General features: G+C 36.9%; 1 protein-coding gene across 13 annotated transcripts in view; it reads right to left on the bottom strand.

Annotated features, from left to right (window-relative positions):
* Taf1 (TATA-box binding protein associated factor 1) overlaps window positions 1-25,111 on the bottom strand; it is an 81,276-nt gene that overhangs the window by 30,730 nt on the left and 25,435 nt on the right. For 12 of the 13 annotated variants that reach the window (XM_047535373.1, XM_047535362.1, XM_047535368.1 and 9 more), the window contains exons 23-32: window positions 23,704-23,917; window positions 23,085-23,250; window positions 20,676-20,887; window positions 16,864-16,972; window positions 16,524-16,622; window positions 16,036-16,213; window positions 12,784-12,851; window positions 10,417-10,539; window positions 9,057-9,149; window positions 8,890-8,974 (exon numbers count right to left, since the gene is read on the bottom strand). In XM_047535373.1, the coding sequence (XP_047391329.1) occupies window positions 8,890-8,974; window positions 9,057-9,149; window positions 10,417-10,539; window positions 12,784-12,851; window positions 16,036-16,213; window positions 16,524-16,622; window positions 16,864-16,972; window positions 20,676-20,887; window positions 23,085-23,250; window positions 23,704-23,917 (1,347 nt within the window). The remainder of the gene's footprint in view (window positions 1-8,889; window positions 8,975-9,056; window positions 9,150-10,416; window positions 10,540-12,783; window positions 12,852-16,035; window positions 16,214-16,523; window positions 16,623-16,863; window positions 16,973-20,675; window positions 20,888-23,084; window positions 23,251-23,703; window positions 23,918-25,111) is intronic. The other variant, XM_047535363.1, reaches the window with a different exon arrangement.

Genomic DNA, 25,111 nt, shown 5'->3' with positions numbered 1-25,111 from the left:
TTGCCTAGCATGCATGAGGCACTGGGTTCGATTCTCAGCACCACATACAAATAAATAAAGGTTCATCAACAACTAATAAAAATACTTTAAAAAATATCATTGACATTCTTCACAGAAGTAGGAAAAACAATAGTAAAATTCATTTGGAAGAATAAAAGAATAAAAGGCCTAGGACAGAAAGTAATATCTGACTTCAAATTATATTACAGAGCTATAGTAACAAAAACTGCATGGCACAGGCATACAGTTCATAGACCAAATGGAACAGAAGACCCAGAGACAAACACACACAGATATAGTCATCTGGTTCCTTGACAATGACACCAAAAACATACAGTGCAGAAAAGACAGCCTTTTTAACAAATGGTATTGGGAAAACTGGTTATCCTTATGTAGAAGAATGAAACTAGATCCCTCTTAACCTGCACAAAAGTCTACTCAAAATGGACCAAAAACCTAGTAATTATACCAGAAACTTTGCAACTCCTAGGAGAAAATATAGGGCCAACATTCCCAACATACTTGGACAGGCAACAACTTGCTCAATAGGACTCTTAAAGCTCTCAAAATAATATCAATAATTAAGAAATGGGATGACATATTAAAATGCTTCAATATAGCAAAAGAAACAATTAAGAATGTGAAAAAAGAACCTGTAGAATGGGACAAAATCTTTGCTACTCTTCTAACAGAAGATTAATATCCAAAATATAAAAAGAACTCAAATAACACCAAAAACCAAATAACTCAATTAATAAATGGGCAAATGAACTAAACACACACTTCTCAAAAGAAATATAAATGACCAACAAGTATATGAAAAAAAATACTGCACATCTTTAGCAATTAGAGAAATGCAAATAAAAGTTACACTGAGAATTCATCTCACTCCAGTTAGAATGGCAACCATCAAGAATAAAAGCAATAATAAACTTTCAAGTGGAGGTGGGGAAAGGACCACTTTCACACTGTTGGTAAGACTGCAAACTAACAGAACCACTGTGGAAATTGGTAAGGAGGTTCCACAAGACTAGGAATTGAACCATCACATGACCCAGCTATACTATGCCTTAGAATTAACCCTAAGGAATTGGTCAACATACTATAGCAATACACATATAAACCTATGTTTACAGCAGCACAATTCATAACAGCCAAATTACAGAACCTGTCTAGGTGTCCATCAGTGGATGAATGGATGAAGAATATGTGGTATATACACAGAATGACGTTTTGCTCATCCACAAAGAATGGAACTATGTCATTTTCAGGAAAATGGAAAATGAGAGCACTGAATTAAGCAAAATAAGTCACACTCGAAAAGGCAAGAGTTGTATGTTTTCTCTCATATGTGGAAGCTAGAGAGGAAAAAGGAAAAGAAAGGGGGTATCCCATGAAAACAGAAGGGAGACCAGTAGAGCAGAGGAGGGGAATGCTACTGGCCAAATTATATTGTTGTATTGTGTACATATAGAAATTTAACCAACAAATCTCACTATTATTTATAATCATAATGTACCAAGAAAATATGAAATGAAAAGGAAAAGAGTATAAAATTAAAATGGATTAGTATTTTTTTTTAGTTGTGGATAAACCTTTATTTACTTAATATGCAGTGCTGAGAATGGAACCCAGTGCCTCATGCAGGCTAGGCAAGCACTCTTATTACTGAGCTACAACCCCAGCCCTGAATGAATATTTTAACAGTTAAAAATTACATTCATTAGAAAAAATTCAGGCACTTTTAGGGTTGGGAAAGTCTTTTGAACAATCATACCAAAGACAAAAATACCATAAATAAAATTAAGACCTATGCATGATAGAGTAACTACTATAAGATTAGTCTTACCACTGTAATCAGAAACCTGGGGTGAGGTGATGGGGGGTAACACAAATAAAACAAGTGTTTTCAGAAAATTTAGTGCAAGTGATCCCTGAGAGAAGAGAAATTCCTGAAAGTAAGCCCCTGGCTTTCTGCTGGGGGTTTCCGCTCAACCTGGGCCAAGCAGAGACAGATATTAAAGAGTATGAGGTGGTTAACATAACGAAGACAGCTCGAAAATGCAGGGCAGACTGGTGAGGAGGGACCTCCACAGAAAAATAACTTAAAATCCTCAGAGGCTACATAGACACAGTCATCTGATATGCAACAAAGGAGCCAAAAGCACGTCAGAAAAAAAAAAGATGTCCTTTTTAACAAATGGTGCTGAGAAAACTGGATATCCGTATGTGCAAGAATGAAACTAGATCCCTTTCACTCTGCACAAAAGTCAACTCAAAGTGGATCAAATACCTAGGAATTAGACCAGAAACTTTACAATTTGCTAAAAGCACAAGCTCAACACTCCTTCATACTGATGCAGATATTGACTTTATCAACTTCCTTAAAGACTCTTACAGCTCAAGAAACAAAACCAAGAATCAACAAGTAGGAAGGCATCAAATTAAGCAGCTTTTGAATAGCAACGGGAAAAAAAGAATGTGAAAAGAAAGCCTACAGAATGGAAGATCTGTGCCAGCTGCCTCACTGACAGGGGATTAATATCGAGGATATATGAAAACTCAGAAAACACCCAAAACACAAAAACCCCCAAAAGGACAAAAGAGCTACACAGACACTTCTCAAGAGAAGAAACACAAAATGGCTAGCAAAAATGTGAAAACAGGGCTGGGGATATAGCTCAGTGGGTAGAGTGCTTGCCTTGCAAGCAGTCAAGGCCCCGGGTTCAATCCCCAGCACCGCAAAAAAAAAAAAAAAAAAAAAAATGTGAAAACATTCAACATTGATTTGTAATCAGGGAAATACAAATCAAAAATATGTTGAGATTTCAGCTCACTCCAATTAGAATAGCAATCATCATGAATAAAAATAATAAAAAAAGCTGGTGAGGAAGTGGGGGAAAAGGTACACTCATACACTGTTGGTGGAACTGCAAATTAGTACAACCACTTTGGAAAGCTGTATTGGAGATTCCTCAAAAGACTAGGAATGGAACAGCTATAAGACCCAGTGATCCCACTCCTGGTATTTATCCAAAAGAACTAAAATCAGCATACTCTAGTGATATGAATACATTAATGTTTATAGTGATGCAATTCACAACAGACAAGTTACGGAACCAGCCCAGGTACCTGTCAACAGATGGATAAAGAAAATGTAGCATGTATGCACAATGGAGTTTGACTCAGGCAAAAAGAATGAAAACTGTGGTGTTTACTTGTAAATGGATGGAACTGGAGAATATCATGCTATCTGAAATAAGACAAACTCAGTCAAGGGTTGAATGGTTTCAAAATCAATAAGCCAGAGCAAAATAAAACAGGTGTGTGTGTGGGTGGGGGATTACATGAAAATAGAAGGGAGACCAATAAAGAAAGGGGATAACAGAGGAGGAGGGAGAAAGGATGAAATAAGGGAAGAACTATATAATTGACCAAATTATGCTATGTACATATATGAATATACCACAGTGAATTTCATCTTTATGTATAGCTATAAAGCGCCAATTAAAAAAAGAAAAACTATAAATAAATAGAAGACCAGCAGGGTAGAGGAAGGGGAACAGGGGTAAGGAAGTGGAGCAAATTACATTCCATGCACATATGATTACATAAAAATGAACCCCAATATTATGGAGGTTCTCTTTAGAAAACTTTAGAGACTTTCCACAAAGTCAGACAAAGGATCCTATAAACTTAACAAGTATCAGAATCCACAGAATGTTTGGAATTATTCAAAAGTGGGAAAAATACCCTCTCAGAGCTGGGCATGGTGGCACATGCCTGTATTCCATGACTCAGAGGCCAAGGTAGGAGGATTTCAAGGGCCAGGCCAGTCTCATTAACTTAGCAACACCCTTTCTCAAAATCAAAAATTAAAAAGAGCTTGGGATATGGCTCAGTGGAACACCCATGGGTTCAATCCCCAATACTCGCTGCTACCCCCACCCTGCAAAAACAGGAAAAAAAAAACCTCTAAGGTCAGGAGTTTCTTACTTTGTGCAAATTCATTTTCTATCTAGATTAGGGGATCCTACTGAGCATTCTAAAATATCTAACTCAGGTTTTATGGCACACGCCCCACCTATCTGAGGGTCCATCCTGAAGATAGATGACTTCTTATTTGAAGTTTAGTTTTAAGAGCACTGGAGAAGGGCTGAGGATGTAGCACAAGAGGTAGAGCTCTTAGCATGCCTAGGACCCTGGGTTCAATCCCTTGTAAGGTAAAAGAATAACCACAATGGAAGAGGACCTTGCCCTGAAATCTTTGGGAAAAGGGATCTCACCATTACTAGCTTAGAATCACCTATTGGTACAGACTATGCAGCTTATTTCCAATTTAATCAAACATTAAATAGTGAGGCCTCTACCAAACGTTTTTTATGACTTTGCTGAATCTGGCAAAAAAGAAAATAAATTGATGTTTTCCAGAAGGGATTTATGTGTATAAATCTTTCCTTTAACCAACATGGAATATTATGTCCTTTTTTGGACTATAGTAAGCAACTCTACCCACTTAACATTTTGGGTTTCTCTGAATATGTTCTTTTCAAATCCTATTTGAACATGAACAAAGGTTCTGATATTGATCTAGTACCTATGTGGTAGCTGAAGCATAAGGGCTTGAATTCTACAGTGTTCAGTCTGTTATTGCTAAATACAAGACTGAGTCCTGGTGTAAGTACTGCATACTTCCAGTTGCTGTTAAAAGGACAATTGCTTACCTTCCATTTTTTTCTAATGAACCCTAATTTTAGCATTAAGCATTCTGGCTATATACATTATAGCTCATAGTCTAAATATGTTGAGTAGTGAAGAATAAGTCAATGTAAAGTACTGTGGAAACATGCTTCTATGCAATATTATATGTGAAGGATTTGAATGTAAAGTCAAAATAAGAGCCAGGCATGATGATGGGTGCCTGTAGTACCAGCTACTTGGGAAGCTGAAGCAGAAAAGATGGAGCCTAGAGTTTGAGACGAGCCTTGGAAAATAGTGAGACTCGCCAATCTCAATAAATAAATACATACTATAAATACTCATATAGTAGTATAGTGCATGACTAGCATGGGAGAGGCCCTGGAATTGATCCCCAATACTGAAAAAAAAAAAACCTTGCAGATCTTCATGGCATAATGGTTTGTTACCTCCACTCCAGCCAAACATATTCTAGACTATATCCAGAATGTTATCTATACTGAAAACTGCTTCACCTCTGAAAGTTTCAACTCCAACATACTTTCTTATCACAGCTTTGTATCTGGTTCAGTTATGAGGGTATCAATTTCTACTTCCATAAGATCTCCACAATCTGTCTCCCTCTTTCTATTTTTATTGCTACTTACCTTACTTCAGGACCTTAGTATTTTTAACTTGGACTGTTATCAATAGTTTATCGGTCTCCGTATCTCATCCATCTCCAATTCATTCTTTTAATAGCTTCCAGAATTATCTCAGTATAACACTTGGTATGTCCCCCTCTCCTTCTAATAACTTAGTGTGATGTAATAGGCCTTTCGTGATTTGGCCCTTGGCTACCTTTAATATCGCATCTCTTAACTACCAAACCCAGCTACCTCCAACTCTGCACTCTAGCCAAACTTAACTATTTGCACTTCCATCTACTTTTGCATCTGTGTTGTCTCTCTCTGGAACTTCTTCCCTATTCTCCTCCACTTGACTATTTGCTTGACACAGTAGTTGCTCAATAATGAGCTATTATGATCATCATCCTTCAACATTCAGCTCAGAAGTTACTTCCTCTAGGAGAAGTTTACTGACTCCTATACTAATACAAAATATACAGAAGATAAAATTAAAAAAAAAAAAAACAAACCTAGGGGCTGGGGATATAGCTCAGTTGGTAGAGTGCTTACCTCACATGCACAAGGCCCTGGGTTCAATCACCAGCACCAAAAATCCCAAACAAACAAACAAAAACCCTTTATTTCAGAAATAACCACTATTATTACTTTGGTGTTATTTCCCCCAAACTTTTTTTCTCTATACGTACATCTATTTTTTAAAAAAATGTAACTGAAATAAAGAGCTTTGTGTGAAATAAGAGCTTAAGTAAGCTCTTCTTATTTAACGTTGTGAGAATTTTTTGGTTATTTTAAAAACGAGCTTTCAATTAAATACCTAACACTATAATCATTCCTTTACATTAACCATTTAGGTTTTGAATGACCATTAATAGGTCACTAAAGTTTGTATTTATTTTCTACTGAGAATATGTGAATGCTTAAGCATCATCTTAATTTTTATTTCCATACATGCTTACCTGCCTATAAAGTCTGTTGGCTTAACTATTTCTAAGTCTCAGCTACCAAATAGCTTTCCAAATGTCTCACCATTTTATACTGCCAACATCAATAATGTGAGAGCATCAGTCTTACCAGTATTGAGTACTTCCATTAAATATTGAGCTTGTTCAACAGGTGAATAAATGTTTACAGTCCACTAAAAAGTTTGTAATTTCTTTTCTACCAAGAGCACATGAATGCTTAGCATCTTTATTTCTTTACCTTTTATCCATGTATGTTTATCTGACTATAAAGTTTGTTGGCTTAACTATTTTTAAGTCCCTTGGCTACCAAATTCTTTCCAAATATCTCACAATTTTATACTTCCAACACCAACATGTGAGAACACCAGCCTTACCATCAGAGTACTTCCATTAAATATTGAGCTTATCCTTTAGGTGAAAAGAAAAGTGGTATGTCTTCGTTTCAATTTGCATTTTTTGATTACTTGTGCAATGGAATGTTTATTCATATTGACTAGTTATTATTTTTGTCTTCTGTGGTTCATCCATCCACCCTCTGTGGCTTCTACTATTAGCATCTTCTGGGTTTTTTCTTATTGCTTTATTCCTCAAAAGTCTGCCCTATGTCTTAAGTCAGGCATCACTAAGTCAACCAGACTTTCTGTAACATTTTTTCTTATCATTTGCTTTATTGTCTTTTCGTTAAGACATCTGTGAAGCCACCAACATTTCCATCACCAGATTTTTAGAAGATTAGCTTTAGGTGTTTTCAGGAAATAATAAGAGAGAAATCACTGACCTGACAAGAGGCATTTTCACTCTCTAATTTCTAATAAGAAGAGAACAAGGGAGAAAGCAGATTCTTTCAACCCAACCCAGAAGGAACAAAAACGGAAGGCTCATCTCCTACCACTTCCTTTAATGAAATAAATATGATATAGTCAAGTATATTTCCCCTGAACTTGCCCTGTTCTTTTATTCTTCCATGGAACTGAATATTCTGATCTCTACCCAGAATGTGCCATTTCCTTGATCCCCTCCTTTTACTCCTCCCTTCAATTCTCTGTCCCTTCTATTTGTCAAGAGCCACCATAGGTAAACTACTAAATATTATAGGGCAAAGTCATAAAATCATGTGGATTCTTAGTTGAGACTTCAGAATGTTAAGCAATTCTCTCAAAACCCTAGCTCCCTCTTCAATTTTGCTTAAAGAATTATGTGGGACTGTTTCCCTGCTTAATTCCTTCAATGTTTTCCAATTTATGATAAAGTAAAATTATTTAGTATGATGTACAATGCCTTCTGATTAAACTCCTGTCTCTCTCTAAACACATAACTTGTTAGTGAGATACTAACATGTTCTTTTTTCTTTGATGGTAACTAGAGACTGAACCCAGGGATGCTCTACCACCAGGTCATACCCTCAGCACTTTTTTCTAATTTTTTTAAAATTTTGAGGTGGGGTCTTGCTAAGTTGCCAAGGCTAGCTTCAAACTTGTGACCCTTCGGCCTCAGCCTCCCAAATTGCTGAGATGACAGACATGCACTACCACATCCAGCCAACATGTACATTTGATTGCATCCACAACTTGTTTCTTAAACCTATTAGGCAATTTCAGGTCTCTGTGTCTACATATAGCTATTCTTACCATCTAGAACATTTTCTCCTCCACAGTCTCTGCCTAGCAAACTATACGGATCCTTTAGAACTCAGCTCAAGAAAAACTCTGTCCCAGAAAGCTGCTTCTACATCGTACTCTCATTTAGACTGTACTGTGATACTTTGTGCATGCTTCTAACATAATATTTAAGTATTATAATTTTTCTTTTGTTTCCCCCACTACGCCATAACCATTTTGGGGGAAGGAACTATATCTAATTTGATTTTGTATTTGCAATATCTATTAGTGCTAGCACACATAAGGTATTCAGTTCAATGTTTGCTTAACAAGTGAGTTACTTAAAACTGAACTTCGTTAACTTGTTTATGAAGCCATCTCCTCCTTTCTCTCCTCTCTCCTCTTTACTTTCCTCTATGGCACTTTGTACATCCTTCCATTATACCCTTATCAAGTTGCATGTTAACTCCATCAACTGAATTGTGAATTATTTGAGAACAGTGACCATCTTCACCATCAGCAGATTAAGTAGTGAGCACAGAGCCTAGCATGTATTATTTAATTAGTTCATGTACTAAACACAATTCCGTGCACCAAGGAAGCTCACCATGTTCTAAAAGTCACACATTTCCCTAAGCTCCATCTAAGGGCCTCGGGCATAGATAAGTTTTCATATCTTATGGAAACGCAGTGATGACTCAAAGTCCAAAGTAATATCCATTTGATTTTTATTCACACCTCATTTTTCTGTGCTTTACAGGAATTTCAAAAGTAAGCATCAACTACTTTTTCACCATTATAAGTTTAATAGCAAATTTACAGAACACTAACGTGTGCCTGTTTTTTTTTGTTTTTTGTTTGTTTTACAACAAAGCAGACTAAATCACTTGACTGATTCAGCTGACTATCACTTCCAAGGCTGCTGCATATACTTTGACTAATGTTAGATGGACGGAGGATGGATAGATTGATGGAAAGAGAGAAAAAAAGAGAAATACCCACCATTGTACTTAACACTGTTGGCCAGAATAAGGTTTACATCATCTAGAAAGCTCTCCCGACTCTGGTACTTGTGCTTGGAGATATTCTACAATAAAAAGAATCAAGAAATTAAATACAAGTATAAAAAGATATCAATTACAAAAAAAGCATTTTAAATCGTCACTCACCTTACGTATAGTCTCTAAGTCCATTGGATTAACAATCACTTTGTAATAATCTGGAACAAACTTCTTATTAACTGGGTGATGAAATGGCCAGGACTAGTGAAAACAAAGAAAGCAGGGGAAATTAAATGCTTTTTTAGATTTTCTTGCAGTACTGGGGATTAAATTCAGGGCACTCCCACTAATGTACATCCTAGACCTTTTTCAAAATTTATTTGAGACAGGATCTTTCTAAGCTGCACAAGCTGGCCTCTTAACTTGCAATCTCCCTGCCTTGGCTTCCCAAGTCATATTACAGAGAGTACAAAGTGTGTGTCACCATGCCTAGCTGGAAACCATTCTTTATACCAGAGATTCTCAGTCTTTGTTGGGTCACAAATATTTCCCCAGAAAAACACAAAATCATACAAACCTTTGGGTATTATTATTTTTTTTTTTTTTTTTTTGGTGCTGGGGATCGAACTCAGGGCCTTGTGCTTACAAGGCAAGCACTCCACCGACTGAGCTATCTCCCCAGCCCTGGGTATTATTTAAGGAGTCCAGGGACCCCTTTGATAAGAGTTTCTATGCCCATTAATAATTAAAATTCCTTATTCTTAAAGTTCAATTCCTAGCACCACACACATGAAAAAATAATAAATTTCCTAGGTCCCATCCAGAAATTTTGTAGTATTATACATCTAGAACATACACCTACAATGCATAAGAAAACTCAGTTCAGAATTTCTGGGAAGATTCTTCACGACAAAATAGTATATATATAATCAATAAAATGGATTCAAGGATAGCCCTGCCAAAAAGTTGCAAATGGAAAACCCCGCCTTCCTCCCAAAAGACAAGAAACACAGGGTAATCATCACAGTGTTTATAGAGAAGACCTCTAAATCAACAGCTATTTATTAGCTGGCATCCTTTCTCTACAGAGCTATTCAGGAGCACTCAAATACTGAATATGAAACGAGGAAATCATGGGGTCTTTTTAGAGGAGGTGGGGAGAGTTACTGGGGATTGAACTCAGGGGAACTTAACAACTGAGTCACATCTCCAGTCCTCTTTATTTTTTATTTTGAGACAAGGTCTTATTAGTCAGGGTGCTGCTAAGTTGCTGAGGCTAGCCTCAACTTGCAATCTTCCTGCCTCAGTCTCCAGAGTTGCTGGGATTATAGGTGTGTTCCACTTGCTCCTGGCTTTGGCCTCTTTGATTTTAATGATGGTGAATTCATACAGCAAAAATGTGACATTTAAAATTACATACCAGTTTCTATAATCTGACATACACGATTGTTAAGAATCTAACAGACATATGCATATGCTATATCTTTTTCCTTTCCCCTCACAATATTTAGCACGAGACCACACTTACATCTGGAACTGCCATCATTTTTTGGGTGACAATGTTGTCTAGAATGAAGGAAAATGCCACTTGATCATCATCATCAAGCAAGGGATTGATAGCTTTCTCTAAACGAGCCAATTTATCTTCTTTCTGAAATAAAACAAAGCCTCGATAGAAGTTTCCAAGATGTTTCCCTGAGGTGCAATCCCCACAGAAAAATTAAGGAAAATAAGGTTCAGCAAGCTTTTTTATGACCCTTGCCCCAAACAAGTTGAACGCTGAAATATCAACTGTTCAGTTCTAGGTGAAAAGTGTAGATATATACCCTAGAACACAAGGATCAAAAAAGGATGTTTCAACAACTTCCTTAGATATTCGACACTAGAACACTAAAAATACACCTCTCTGCACATCAATAGCTTGCTTTTACTAATAATGTTAGGATTTTTTTCCTGCAGAACTACTACTAAACATACTGAACACCAATTAGTCACCATTGATTAGCAATTTAATGTAAGGGACCTTAACCCAAAAAAAATTCATTTCAGACTCTGTACTACTAACGTGTTCCCACTGTTCCACATTCACCTCAATAGTTTTGTCAGTTGTTTTTTTTAAATTTTAGCCTTTCTATTCATCATGTTGGCTTAGGACCAAACTTCCTTAACAAGATCCTATAGCGCAAGAAATAAAAGCAAGAATCAACAAATGGGATAGATTCAAACTAAAAAGCTTTTTCTCAACAAAGGAAACAATCAATAATGTGAAAAGAGAGCCTACAGAGTGGGAGAAAATCTTTTCCACACACACACATCAGACAGAGCACTAATCTCCAAAATTTAAAACTTTACACCAAAAATACAAAGAACCCAATCAATAAATGGGCTAAGGAACTGGGTAGACACTTCACAGAAGATATACAGGTGATCAATATATGAAAAAGTGCTCATCATCCCTAGTAATTAGAGGAATGCAAATTAAAACCACCCTAAGATTTTATCTAACTCCAATTAGAATGGCTATTAACAAGAACACAAGCAATAATAAGCACTGTCATGGATGTGGGGGAAAAGGCACACTCATACATCACTGATGGTGTTTTTTTTTTGTTTTTTTTTTGGCGGTGCTGGGGATTGAACCCAGGGCCTTGTGCTTGTGAGGCAAGTACTTTACCAACTGAGCTATATCCCCAGCCCTTGCTGATGGAGTTGCAAATCAGTGCAGCCACTCTGGAAAGCAGTATGGATATTCATCAGAAAACTTGGAATGGACCCACCATTTGACCCAGCTATATACCGCTCCTCGGTTTATACCCAAAGGACTTAAAATTAGCATAGTACAGTGATGCAGCCACATCAATGTTCACAGCTGTTCAATTCACAATAGCTAGATTGTGAGACCAACCTAGATGCCTTTCAACTGATGAATGGATAAAGAAACTGTGGTATATATACACAATGGAATATTACTCAGCCATAAAGAAGAATAAAATTATGGCATTTTCTGGTAAATGGATGAAGCTGAAAAATTATCATGTTAAGTTAAATAGGCCAAGCCCAAAAAACCAAAGGCCGAATGTTTTCTCTGATAAGTGGATGACGATATATAACGGGGCGGGAGAGATAAAAGAATGAAGGAACTTTGGATGGTGTAGAGGGGTGGGTGTGGGTGGGGGAGGGAAATAGTAGAATAAAACAGACAGTATTACCCAATGTATATATATGAATGGTGTGAATCTACATTGTGTACAACCAGAAAAATGAAGAGTTGTACCCCATTTGTGTACAATGAATCAAAATGCACTCTGCAAAAATAAAAAATAAAAAAATTAGCCTTTCTAATAGGTACACAGTAGTACCCTGTGGCTTAAATATGCATCTCTCCAATGCTTGATCAAGTTAAGAATCTGTTTATGTTTATTGTCCATTTAATTATCCTCTGATAAAATCTCTACTTCAATAATAACATTATCATCACACTTGTGTTTTTGTAAGCTTGTAAGTGCCACTATTATATTTGGTAAGATGGTATATAGACAGATTATATTTGAAAAATTAAAATTCTTCTCTGCGAAAACATTAACTAGTTTCTTAGTGACAGGGTTCTTCCTAGGAAGTCACTCTCCTTCCTCCTTTCTAAGGAGTTAAATAAGATCCTATATCTTAATGTTAACTTTACTATTTAATAACCATGATGCCCAAAACAAGTCATTTTCCCCCTATGGATTTAGTTTTCCCATCTAGAAAAAGGATTGGTTTATAAAATTTCTAAGGCTCACATGTATTAAAGCTTTACCACTCTTTCTCCTATTAAATTTATATACTCTTTCTCCTGTTAAATTCCCTACTTCCTAAATTCCGTTAATCCCCATCTTTATATCCCACTGCCTCTTACCTCTTTGAGTTTTTCATCACAGAGATCCAGCATGGATTGAGAGATCTGGGTCAGTGAGTGCTTTGGACCTACAGAAGGAACAGTAAGAGATGGAACCACTAAATGTTTCCGATGTCTTTAAAAAATATACATGTATATATATATATGTATATATATATATATATATATATATACACACACACACGTATTTTTTTTTTACTTGTAGGTGGACACAATACCTTCATTTTATTTTTATGTGGTGCTGAGGATTGAAACGAGGGCCTCACGCATGCTAGGCAAGTGCTCCACTGAGTCACAACACCAGTCCCTCCAATGCATTTTAACATATTAAGTTAAGAATCTAATATCCCTGGGTGCTTGCTTTGGCAGCACATATACTAAAAATTGAAATGATGCAGAGACAATTAGCAGGTTGCTGTGCAAGGAAAACTTCATGAAGCATTCCATATTAAAAATAATAATGGCTGGGCACAGTGGTGCTCGCCTGTAATCCAGTAACTCATGAGGCAGGAAGAAGCACTGCAAGTTCAAATCCAGCCTCAGCAACTCAGTGAGGCCCTAAGCAACTCAGTGAGGCCCTAAGCAACTCAGTGATATCCTGTCTCTAAATAAAATACAAAAAGGGCTGAGGAATGTGGCTCAGTGGTTGAGTTACCCTGTGTTCAATCCCCAGTACCAAAAAATAAAGAAAATAAAAATAAAAAAAATAGGTGATTGAGGCAAGTGGATCTTTTTTTTTGTAAGGTTTTAATTATTTTAGTTGCAGATGGACGTAATACCTTTATTTATTTATTTTTATGTGGTGATGAGGATCGAACCAAGTGTGCCATATGATATGCACTAGGCAAGCACTCCACCACTGAGCCACAACCCTAGCCCAAGTCAAGTGGATCTCAAGTTCAAGGCCAGCTTCAGCAACTTAGTGAGACCTTGTTGCAAAACAAAAAGGACTGGAGATGTAGCTCAGTGGTAAAAGTACATGAGCTCAATCCCCGATACCAAAACAATAAATTGATTAAAAGGGCTGGGGTGTAGTTCAGTAGTAGAGCACGTGCCTAACATGTGTAAGGCCTTGAGTTCAATTCCCAGCACTGCAAAAATAGAAAAGAAAGAAAGATGACAATTGGGAAAATAATGAACTATAGATGTAGATCAGTGGTCAAGTACCCCTGGGCTCAATCCCCAGTACTGCGCACATCACACACACACACACAAAAGCATAGGAGTATATAAATCATGGTAATTAAGCCCAGGCTGTAGAATTAGATATACCTAGATCAATATCTATAGTCTGAAAAAAAAAATCTGTATTTTGTCACATTTTAGTTCTATGATTGTCTTGGTCAAGTTTTTTAAATGCTACTGGCCTGTATGTTCATCTGGAAAATGAAAAATAGTACCCATTTCAAAGTTTCCTTACAACAGAAGAAAAAATACAAGTAAAGCACTTGGTGCTACTGGTGGTATTAATACTGTTATTATCATAATTTGGTATGAAGAAAAACGAAGAGTGATCTAGAGGGGGATATTAGGCTGTGAGAATTTTGTGTGTGTGTGTGTGTGTGTGTGTGTGTGTGGTGCTAGGGACTGAATCCAGGGACACTCTACTTATGAGCTACATCCTGAAGCCCTTTAAATTTTTTATTTGGAGATAGGGTCTCACTAATGTGCTGAGACTGATCCCACACTTGTGATTCTCCTGCCTCAGCCTCCCCAATTACTGAGATTATAAGTGTACATTACTGCACCCAGCTGAGAAATTACCAATTTTTTAAACTAACATCTTCACTTCAGTGACCCATAGGCATCTCAAATTCTAGATCCTCAGTCAACCTTTACCTTTCTGTTCCTCTTAAAAACTGATTTTTGTTTTAAATTTTTATCTTTGCAATATAAATGACAACTGAACCTAACAAATTTATTCTTCCCTTGTAAATGACTGCATGGCCCTGAGAACATAAACATAGTTTCCACTGTAAGTCACAAAGTGTTCAGATATATAAATAATTATGATATACTAAGGCTAGGAAAGTTGATTTAATTGTGCTAGGGGCACAAAAAATAGAAAAATGAGTCTTTTGAGTAATTTGAGTAAGTCATTTTAAAGAAAGAATATGAGTTGGTCTGGAAATATAAATGGAAATTCACCACTGAAGGGAAGAAAAGGCATATCAGAGGGTAGACTATAAAGGCATGAAGAGAACAGAAAGGAATATTTAGTGAAATATAAGGGGTGTCACAGGAGTCTATATAGTAGATACGGAAGCTGATCATGAGCAATGAGAGTAGATAAATAAGTTGGGTTGGCTTGTGAAAGGTTTTAAAATCTAGATACTACTATTATTCCATGCATACAGATGAGAAAACTGAGGAAACTACAAGAGGTTAAATAACTTATCTACAGTAACTCAATTAGTAAACAATAAGGCCATAATTTATATTCTGTCTGTACTTTAAATCTCTATCCTTATATATATACATCAGTGCTCAATGATTCAACTGAAAACCAGAATATATTATCCTTTATATGAAGAAGCTGTATCATTCCTTCCTTTCAAGTCTCAGAAACACATTTCTTCCTCCTTGCCTTTTCCAGTTTGTGAGCAAAGTGGACACATAACAGCCCCTATAACAAATTTACAGACCAAGGCAAAGATTCACACACAGCAAATATGGTCACAAATCCATACTTCACACAAATTCCATTCCCACTAAATGCCTCACTCTACTACTTACCTAGGACTACTACTTCTTCCCACCACTCCCCATGCAACTGTTTCATTTCAACAGAGACTCCAAATTCTCCAGAGATTATATTAAGATTAAATAGTGGAAAAGGAAAGGGGGGGGATAGGAATAGGAAAAACAGTAGAATGAATCTGACGTAACATTCCTATGTTCAGATATGAATACACCACCAGGGAAACTCTATATGTTAAACCACGAGAATGGGATCCTAATTAGAGTAAGTTATCCTCTATTTTTGTATATGTCAAAATACACTCTACTGTCATGTGTACCTAAAAAGAACAAATAAAAAAGATGGACAATAAAAAAAGATTAAATAGTGAGAATAAAAAGTAATATTTAGTAAGTGACAGAAAATATTCACTGCCTGATTTTCATACCTGCAAATGCATTAATACATTGTAGCTCTTTCAATTGCTCCAGTCTAGTCTGAATTTAGGCCCAATAAGTGATAACAACAATCTGAACAGTGACCTAGGCAGTCAAAGAACATGTGATTCTTACCATTATAGGTTGCACTATTTTTTACAATTAGCTCCAAATGTTCTCTGAACTCTTCCCGAGACGGATAGAGGCGCTTGCGCACATTTTCACGGAGTGTTTGTAGGTCCATTGGTCGAGTGATGATTTTGTAGTAGTCCTTTACAACTTTTGCATTAACTGGAGTGTGGAAAGGGTATGTCTGTGGAAATGACAGCCCACATCATTCTTGAGCACAGCCAACACCACTACTAACAAAGAACACTTGCCAGAACCAATACCTGAAGGCGCCCACATCTTACCTGTCTCCCTGTCCATCGACTCTTAAAGGAATGTTTCTAAATGAAGTAGGTCTATTTAATAAACTATTAAAAAAATACATAAACACTACATCCTAAAGAATTAGGAGATCCAGGAACTATGTCTACACGCTACTGCCCTCTATCTGAAATCACAGATAAAACAAAGGGCCTTGTTATTCCTACTTTAGAAATCCAATGTAATGAACTCACGTTTGGAAGATCTCTCATGTCATTGATGATAGACTCCAAGATAGATGACAGGGTCACCATAGGGTCTGTCCGGCGCCGGTGGATGGACTTATGAGGTCTCTTAAGGAGAAACAATAAGTCAGAATGCTTATACAAAAAAAAAAAAAAAAAAAAAAAAAAAAAAACCAACAACAAAAAAAAACACTTTCTCAGTAGATACAGTTTAGAAATCATGTAATGAACAGCATAAATAATCCTCAGGGAAAGACCAGAGGGAGAATCTAAAGCTATCAAAGCCAGGTCGCAGACTAGGAAATCAATGAGAACCCATCTGATAAAAGCAGGCAATACAGATACTCACATTCAAATAGTCACAGTGAACAGTGGTTCCAACTCGTCGTTTCTTTTTGGGAGGAAGTTGCTGTTTAGGGAACTTGAGAACCAGAGATTTTCTGCGAACCTCATCTGCACTGCAATCAATAAAAACTTTTATAGCATGCAGACCCCTATATCTAGTTCCCCCAAAAATAAAGTAACTACAACAAAAAGTCCAAAGTACCTAAGCATGAGCCTGGGGGAAAAAAAGCCAAACTAAAGGCCAGACATCCACCTTCTAAGGCTCAGGTCAAGGCAAGGCCTCACAATATCTCCAAGTTAGTAAAGAAAGAAAGTCACAACTTCATCTCAGTTTCTATTTGGAAGATAAGGGAACTAGGATAAAGGAATTTTAAGAATCCTCTAGTTCTAACCTTCTGTTCTGGAGTTAAAAGGGTTAGAAAAGTTGACTCAGTCAGAACAGAAAAGATGAAGAAATTAAATAACAACTTGAAAAAAAGAAAAAAACTACTTAGGGTTTCCCTTAATCATTAAAAGTCTATCCACCTTCTTCCCTTTCATTGTAAGGGATCAAGATATCACATTTTCCTTTTCTAATGTGCTTTAAAACACAACAACCTATTATAGATATTGGTAAATTAATAAGGATGGAAGAAAGAACCTAAAACTGAATATAAATATCAAAACTGATTTTAAAATTTACACACAAAAATAAATTAAAACATATTCTGAAGATAATACCCTTGATTGTATTACTTCTGCAGCACACAGTTCAAGGATTAACTCCAAAACACATCTCAAATAGAATTTATAGCTTTGTTTAAGTAATAGTAATAGTATTGATATAGTAATTCTGAAACTATTTTGTACTTATAAGAGCAAATGAATTAATATTTTAGTACTGGTAATCAGGGAAAAGATACAAATAAACAGAGGAGGGGACTGGAGCTGTAGCTCAGTGGTAGAGAGCTTGTCTAGCACATGTGAGGCACTGGATTCAATCCTTAGCACCACATAAAAATAAATAAATTAAAGAAAGGTACTGTGTCCATCTAAGACCAAAAAAAAAAAAATGAAAAAAAAAACAGTAGGATGAGGAAGAAGAATCAATCTATAGGTATGATTTGAATTGAAAGCATCAGTTATGAAGTAGTGATTTAAAATACATGTACATTTCCCACTTTTGTTCACTAAAAATGCCTAGAAACAAAGATATCTCAAAGATAATAAACATATCTAACATCCAGATCTTGCTTTCTAAATACCATTCCCCAATAAACGGAACCTGGGCTCCTTGGAGTAACGGTCAAGTCTAGGTGTGGGATGAGGAGAATTCAAAGAGAGCCTGTAACATCTTATGCTAGAAAGCAAAAAAGTTCTCAGAAAAAAAAGTACAGGGTCATTTCAAGAGATGGCAGAATGTGGCTTAAGGAAGAAAAATTTAGGTCATTTAGTACTGAAATTAATGATGTCAATTATAATACATTGAATTTTAAAAGGAGAGGAGAAAACTTTTTTTTCTTAATACCAGGGATTGAACACAGGGCCGCTTATCCACTGAGCCATGTCCCCAGCTCTTTTTTTAAAAAAAATATTTTGTTTTAGTTGTAGGTGGACACAATACCTTTATTTGATTTTTTATGTGGTGCTGAGAATCGAACCCAGGGCCTCAAACATGCTAGGTGAATATTCTACCACTGAGTCACAAACCCAACCTCCCAGCTCATTTTTTGAGACAGGGTCTCATGAAATTGAGGAGGCAGGCTCTGACCTTGCCATCATCCTGCCTCAGCCTCCTGTGCAGCTGAGATTACAGGCATGCATCATTGCATCCAGCAAGAGAACACTACAGAAAAATTCCAACTATTGTAGAGGGATGTTAGAATTAGAAAAATCACCCTTTTGTAACCTACAATGAAGTAACTGAGCCAGGCGATGATAATCAATGAGTGCTAAAACCAGTGAGATTATTAGGGAACAGGTTATTCACCCACATTAATTACGAAGAGAAAAAAATTATTTACCTTTATTAAAATATCAGGGAATCACTACATTAACAAAATGACCAAACTAGTAGGAAAATCTAACATTACAGGCTTTCTGATATGGTAATGTACATACCACCTATGTAATGACATTAAATGACTGGCAAAAAATATTTAATCTGAATCTAATCAATTACAAAACAATCAGACAAATCCAGAAAGTGGGATATTTTATGAGGCAACTGGTCTGGACTCTTTAAAAACTTCAATGTCACAAAAAAATATAAAAGTAAGGAAGAAGAGTTCTAGATTAAAAAGAGACCCAAAATTTATTCAATGCCTGAACTGGGATTGGATCCAGAATGGGGGTCAATAAAGGACACTGGGACAATGGTGAAATTTAAATAAGGTCCAAATAGTACATATTACTGAATTAATATTAACTTTATGAGGTGTGAGAATAGTACCATGTCATTATATACCTATTCTTAGATGTGTGCTGAAGAATTTAGGAATAAATGTTATGGTTCCTGTGACTTACTACCAAGTGGTTCAGAAAAAAAGTTTTAGGTATACAAGGATAAAGCGAATGAAGCAAAATGTGAACAACTCAGGGCTGGGGTTGTGGCTCAGTGGTAGAGTGCATGCCTAGCATGTGTGAGTCACTGGGTTTAATCCTCAGCATCACATAAAAATAAATAAAATAAAGGCCTATCAACAAGTAAAAAATGTGAACAACTGCTGAATTAAGATGAGTAAGTTGAAATTTTTTCAACTTTGTTTATATAACTTGGGTTTGAACCCATGGACATTTTAACATTGAGCTATATCCCTAGCCCTTTTTACTTTTAAGGCAGATCTCACTAAGCTGCCAAGGCTGGCCATGAACTTGCCATCCTCCTGCCTCAGTCTTCTAAGTAGATGGAATATAGGCATGTGCTTCATACAGCTGAATTCTTTGAATTTTTCTATAGGTTTTGAAGTTTCAAACTAACAAATTGGAGAAAACAATTTCAGAACAACATTTTATTATCTACTAAACTCTCTGAGGACCAGAGACAAACATAAGCATAGTTCATGTCTCCTCAAAGTCTTTGGATCATCTATTATCAAAACACCATTGATTAAAAAAAATACACCATTGAGATCAGGGACCTTACAAATATAAGTGCCTACTACTTCCATCTGTTATAATACACCAGGTACCATATATACTATATGCTTTACAGTCACTCATTTTAATTTTTTTCCTGCTTCTAGGTATTGAACTCAGAGAGGCTCTACCCTTGAGGTATGTCTCCAGTCCTTTTTTATATTTTTAACTTTTAAAAAAGGTCTCATTAGGTTGCCCTGGCCTCTCAAATTGCTGGGATTATAGGCTTATCCTCTTAACTACCTGTTAAGGGTGGTTTTATTTTGCAAAATGAAACTAAGAAAAGTTAGGAAGCAGCTGGGCATGCAGTGGTGCATGCCTGTGACCTAGAGATTAAGGAAGCAGGAGAATGACACGTTTGAGGCTAGCCTCAAACTCAGGGAGACCCTCACAACTTTGTGAGACCCTGTGTCAAAAAAAAATGGTAATTTAACTCAGTGGTAAAGCACTCCTGGGTTCAATCAACAATACAAAAAAAAAAAGGAAGAAAGAAAAGAATGCCCAAGGGCAAGTAGTGAAGAATAATATATGCAATAATTTTCATGACTGGCAACAATTTCTGAGGAAAATCCATTAAAGTTCCTATACCCTTAATTCCACTTTAGAGAACACCAATGCATCTACCACCCCTGCCAACCACCAAGACCATCGATTTCCAGCAGGTCTCTCCTGCATCACTCCCTGTCAGGTATCACTTACCTTTCAATTAACTGCTTCCCCAAGACTATCTTGGTACCTTCCACTTTGATAAGTTCTTCATTATCATTATGAATGACTGTCTTTTCCAACTCCTCTTCCTGCTCCTCTGTCATGGCAACAGGGTTGGAAGGTGGAGCATTTGTTTGATAATAAAGGGGGCAGAATTTATTTGTCCTCATGTGCCCAATGGCACCACATGCTCCACATTTCAGCTGCAAAAGAAAAATATCAACATGTTAGAGTTAAGCACTTAATAATCAGAGGTAAACAAGTAAGAAACATATATAAGGTAGGAAAGAAACAAGGACCATTTCAGAACTTTTACTTGAATAGAACTATTATGTACCTATCAACAGCAGCCACTGGAAAAAAGTGCATGTATACAAGTAATGCCTGAAAAATAAAGTGAAATCTGGAGGCTGAGCATTTCTTTAAAAAAAAATTAAGGCAGACATGTTTATTGCAGCTCAATTCACAACAGCTAAGCTATGGAACCAATCTAGGTACCCTTCAACAGATGAATGGATAAAGAAATTGTGGTAAATATACACAATGGAATATTACTCAGCCTTAAAGAAGAAGGATTTCATGACATTTCCTGGTAAATGGATGGATCTCGAGACTATCATGCTAAGTAAAATAAGCCAATTCCCCCAAAATCAAATGCCAAATGTACTCTGATATGTGGAGGTTAATACACAATAAAGGGGAAAGAGAAGAAGTTCAGTGGATTAGACAAAGGGGTGTGAAGGGAAGAGAAGGGGGACGGGAATAGGAAAAAGAGCAGAATGAATTGGTCATAACTTTCCTAAGTTCGTATATGAATATACGACCAGTGAAAACCCACATCATGTACAACTGCAAGAATGGGATCCTAATTATAATGTTATATTTTATGTACATATGTCAAAATACACTCTACTGTCATGCATATCTAAAAACAGTCAATTTTTTAAAATGTCAAAAAAAAAATCAAGGTAGGACAAAGACTGTTGGAAGCTCAAGTACAGTACACTAGCTGGGTAAACACCTGGGCCCAAGTCAAAATAAGAAAAGTGCCAATAGTATCAAGCATCCATCTCAGTTTTGCAACTGAGTGTGGCTCTGGGACCCTAGACTTCATTTTCATCTGTAAAATGGGACCAGCACTATGTCCCACTTATCTAATATCACGTGTAAGAAGACTATTAAATATTTAATGACTTCAAGCAGTTACTAACAGAACTTTACAGTTATCCAATATTTTGCATCCCATAATTTGCATCACTTAATACAACATTGTGAGACAGTTACCATTTTATAGAAGAGAAAATTGGTTTGGAGAAGTTAAGATCACAGAGCTATTAAATGGCAGAACCAGAATTTGAATCCAGATCTTCTGTTTCCAAGATCATAGCTCTATCCACTGTACCACAGTTACCTCATCTTATGGTGCACATTACAGTCACACTGGACAGTAATACCTGGCATCCTACCTAGGATACGCAAAACAACCTGTATGATATGTATGCTTTATTTTTGTTACTTTTAAAAATATGCCCAATATTTTTGGTAGGGGGTTATCAGGGATTTAATCCAGGGGTGCTCTGTCACTAAGCTACAATCCCAGTCCTTTTTATTTTTTATTTTGACACAGGGTCTAAGTTGCCAAGGGCCTTGCTAAATTGCTGATACTGGCCTTGGACTCGTAATCCTTCTGTCTCAGCCTCCCAAGCTGCTGGGATTACAGGTGTGTGCCACCATACTCAGGTGAATATACATAACTGATTGACTGGTACCAGGGATTGAACTCAGGGACACTCGGTCACCAAGCCACATCCCCAGTTCTATTTTGTATTTTATTTAGAGACAGGGTCTCACTGAGTTGTTTAGTGCCTAACTATTGATGAGGGTGACTTTATAAACTTGTGATTCTCCTGCCTCAGCCTCCCAAGCTGCTGGCATTACAGGTGTGTGCCACAACACCCAGCTAAGATCCACAATTTTAAAAACATAATAGGGGTAGGGATGTAGTTCAGTGGTAGAGTGCTTGCCTTTACATGCACAAGACAGTAAGTTGGATGCCCAACACTAAAGGAAAAAAAATAAAAGTATGCATCTGTGTACACATATACACATATATATTTACATATATGTGTATTCAAGTTCCTATCAAACAATCCAGTAAATGTATACCAACTCCTAGAAATATTTCAAGTGAAGTATAAATGATACCCAAAGGCAACAATAGCATCAGATTTGGTCTGGTGTCACATTATTACTGATAACACCCAAATAACCAAATCAATTCAAACTATCTTTCCACAATACTACTCTCATTCCCAGCAAGGGAGGACGACAAAATTTAGGTGAAAAGGGATGCTTTCTTCCTTTGCTTCATTAGTTTTGATCACATCACACTACACTTACTTTTAGGTCAGGACGCTCCTTCATTTTTTTGGGCTTCTTCTCAGGAGGTCCCTTAAGCTTCTCCTTTTCTTGGTTCCGCTTAAGCCTTCTCAGTTGCTCTTGAATCCTCCGCCGTTCTTTTCGCATCTCTTCTCGATGCTGTTCATCAAAAAGGGCAAATTTTCGACTGAACAACAGGGGGGAGAAATCACAGGACCATAAGCACACCCAAACCAAGAAGATTGCCCTGGTAGCTAATATCTCAGAACAAAAATAATCCATCTGGACTGAGATAAAAGGGGATACTTGTCATTCCCTTTTCCCTTGCCAGTCCTCCATCTGCAGATAGGCACCTTACTCAGAGAATAAGCCCTGAATAATCCCCAAGATTTTTGTAAACCAATCAATCAAAATGCAAAGAACCCTGGTAGAACCTGACATGCCTTTATTTTACAGCAGAAATAGAATGTTCTCAATGATTTGGCTCTGTTCAAACTCAAATGTCTAAAGGAAAGATGGTTCTCAATTCGGCTGGCTTTCAGGGACAACTGTGCCAAAACCCTTCACTAAAATTCAAGCATCTACCTTATCCCCACCATTTTTCTCCCTATCACACTTGAAAGTGATAAATCAAACTCACATGAATTCCTCATCTTTTGTGGTCCGTATGCGCACATAGGCATCAATGACAGCTGGTTTTCGGACTGTCTCACAGCGAACATACTCTTTCCCCTCTTCATCTCGAAATGTGCGATAAATCTTGAGACAGCGGCCAGTGGCAGAAGAGTTAAGACTAGTCACAGAAGCAGTGTCATCATCTCTGTGATTGTTTCCTGATGCTGCTGAGCCTGCTGCTGTAAGGTAGAAAAAGATTTCCAAACATTCCCCCTACCACCCAAATGGCCATTTTCTTGGGGCTGAATGGAGACATGGTACTTCAACATGCCATAAAGCTATGCTTCTACAGAAAGCATCGACATCACCACCAGCTCCAAGAGTACACTGATTTGTCCTTTCCTGGCTTTATTTTACCACTGCCAATTTCAGTTTTTACAAGTACAAAAGGTTCTGAAAAGACCTCAAAGAACAATGTGTTAGCTATAGGAGACGGAGAAGTAACTACATTCTGATTGTCTGAATAACAGGGCAATAGAAAAGTACAAGCAGGCAGTAGTTGATGAAAACACCCAAGCAAGCACTCAGGAGGAAAAATGACACCAAAGAAATAAGCCCAGAGTCTTAAGGCCTAGTGTATTCTTCTCAAACTTTAATAAAAATAGGAATCACGTGGGGATCTTATAAAAACGTAGATTATAATTCAGTCAGTCTAGAGGAAGGCCTGAGACTCCACCAACTTTCCAACAAATTTCCATTTGATATAGATACTGTGGTTCAGGACCACACTAGCAAAGACCTAGGAGATCACATTGGTGGAAGGGCTATATCACATCTTTACAAAGCCAGAACAATGAAATTACATAAAATTTTTTACAGGGTGGGGGGAACAAAGGGAAGACTAGTATAAATCTTCATTTTTAGCTTTTATCACTTAAGTACTACATCCAAGTTTTCATTTGGTTTTGTTTGTGGTACTGGGGATTGAACCCAAGGCTTCATGTATGCTAGGCAAGTACCCAAGTTTTCAACTACTTGCTTGACGTCTATACTCGGAAGTAGCATGGTAACCTCAAACTCCACACATTACACATTCTCTTCCAATGCCTGCTTCTTTCTCTGAAATCAATGGTACAAACATCTTTCTAGTAAGTAAGAATGAAATCTTTAAGGTGGCCTTAATTTTTTCCCTCTTCATTCCCACTGCCCATATCCCAAACCCACTTCTGGTAATTATCATCATCCTCACCCTCTGCAAATGGTTGGTTATTTTAAAAATCTTTTTAGCATCTAAGACTCCTCTGATAATCTTCTGAAAGTCATGACTTTTCTCAGAAAATGCACATTTGCAAAGAATTTTACATATAATTTCAGAGGGTTCAAGGACAGCCCCCCAAATCCATCCAAAAGTTTTGTATTAGTAACTGTTACCC

This window comes from Sciurus carolinensis, chromosome X, assembly GCF_902686445.1.
Source record: "Sciurus carolinensis chromosome X, mSciCar1.2, whole genome shotgun sequence".
NCBI lineage: Eukaryota > Metazoa > Chordata > Mammalia > Rodentia > Sciuridae > Sciurus > Sciurus carolinensis.
Note: the sequence above shows the minus strand (reverse complement) of the source record. Positions and strands in the feature narration are given on the sequence as shown.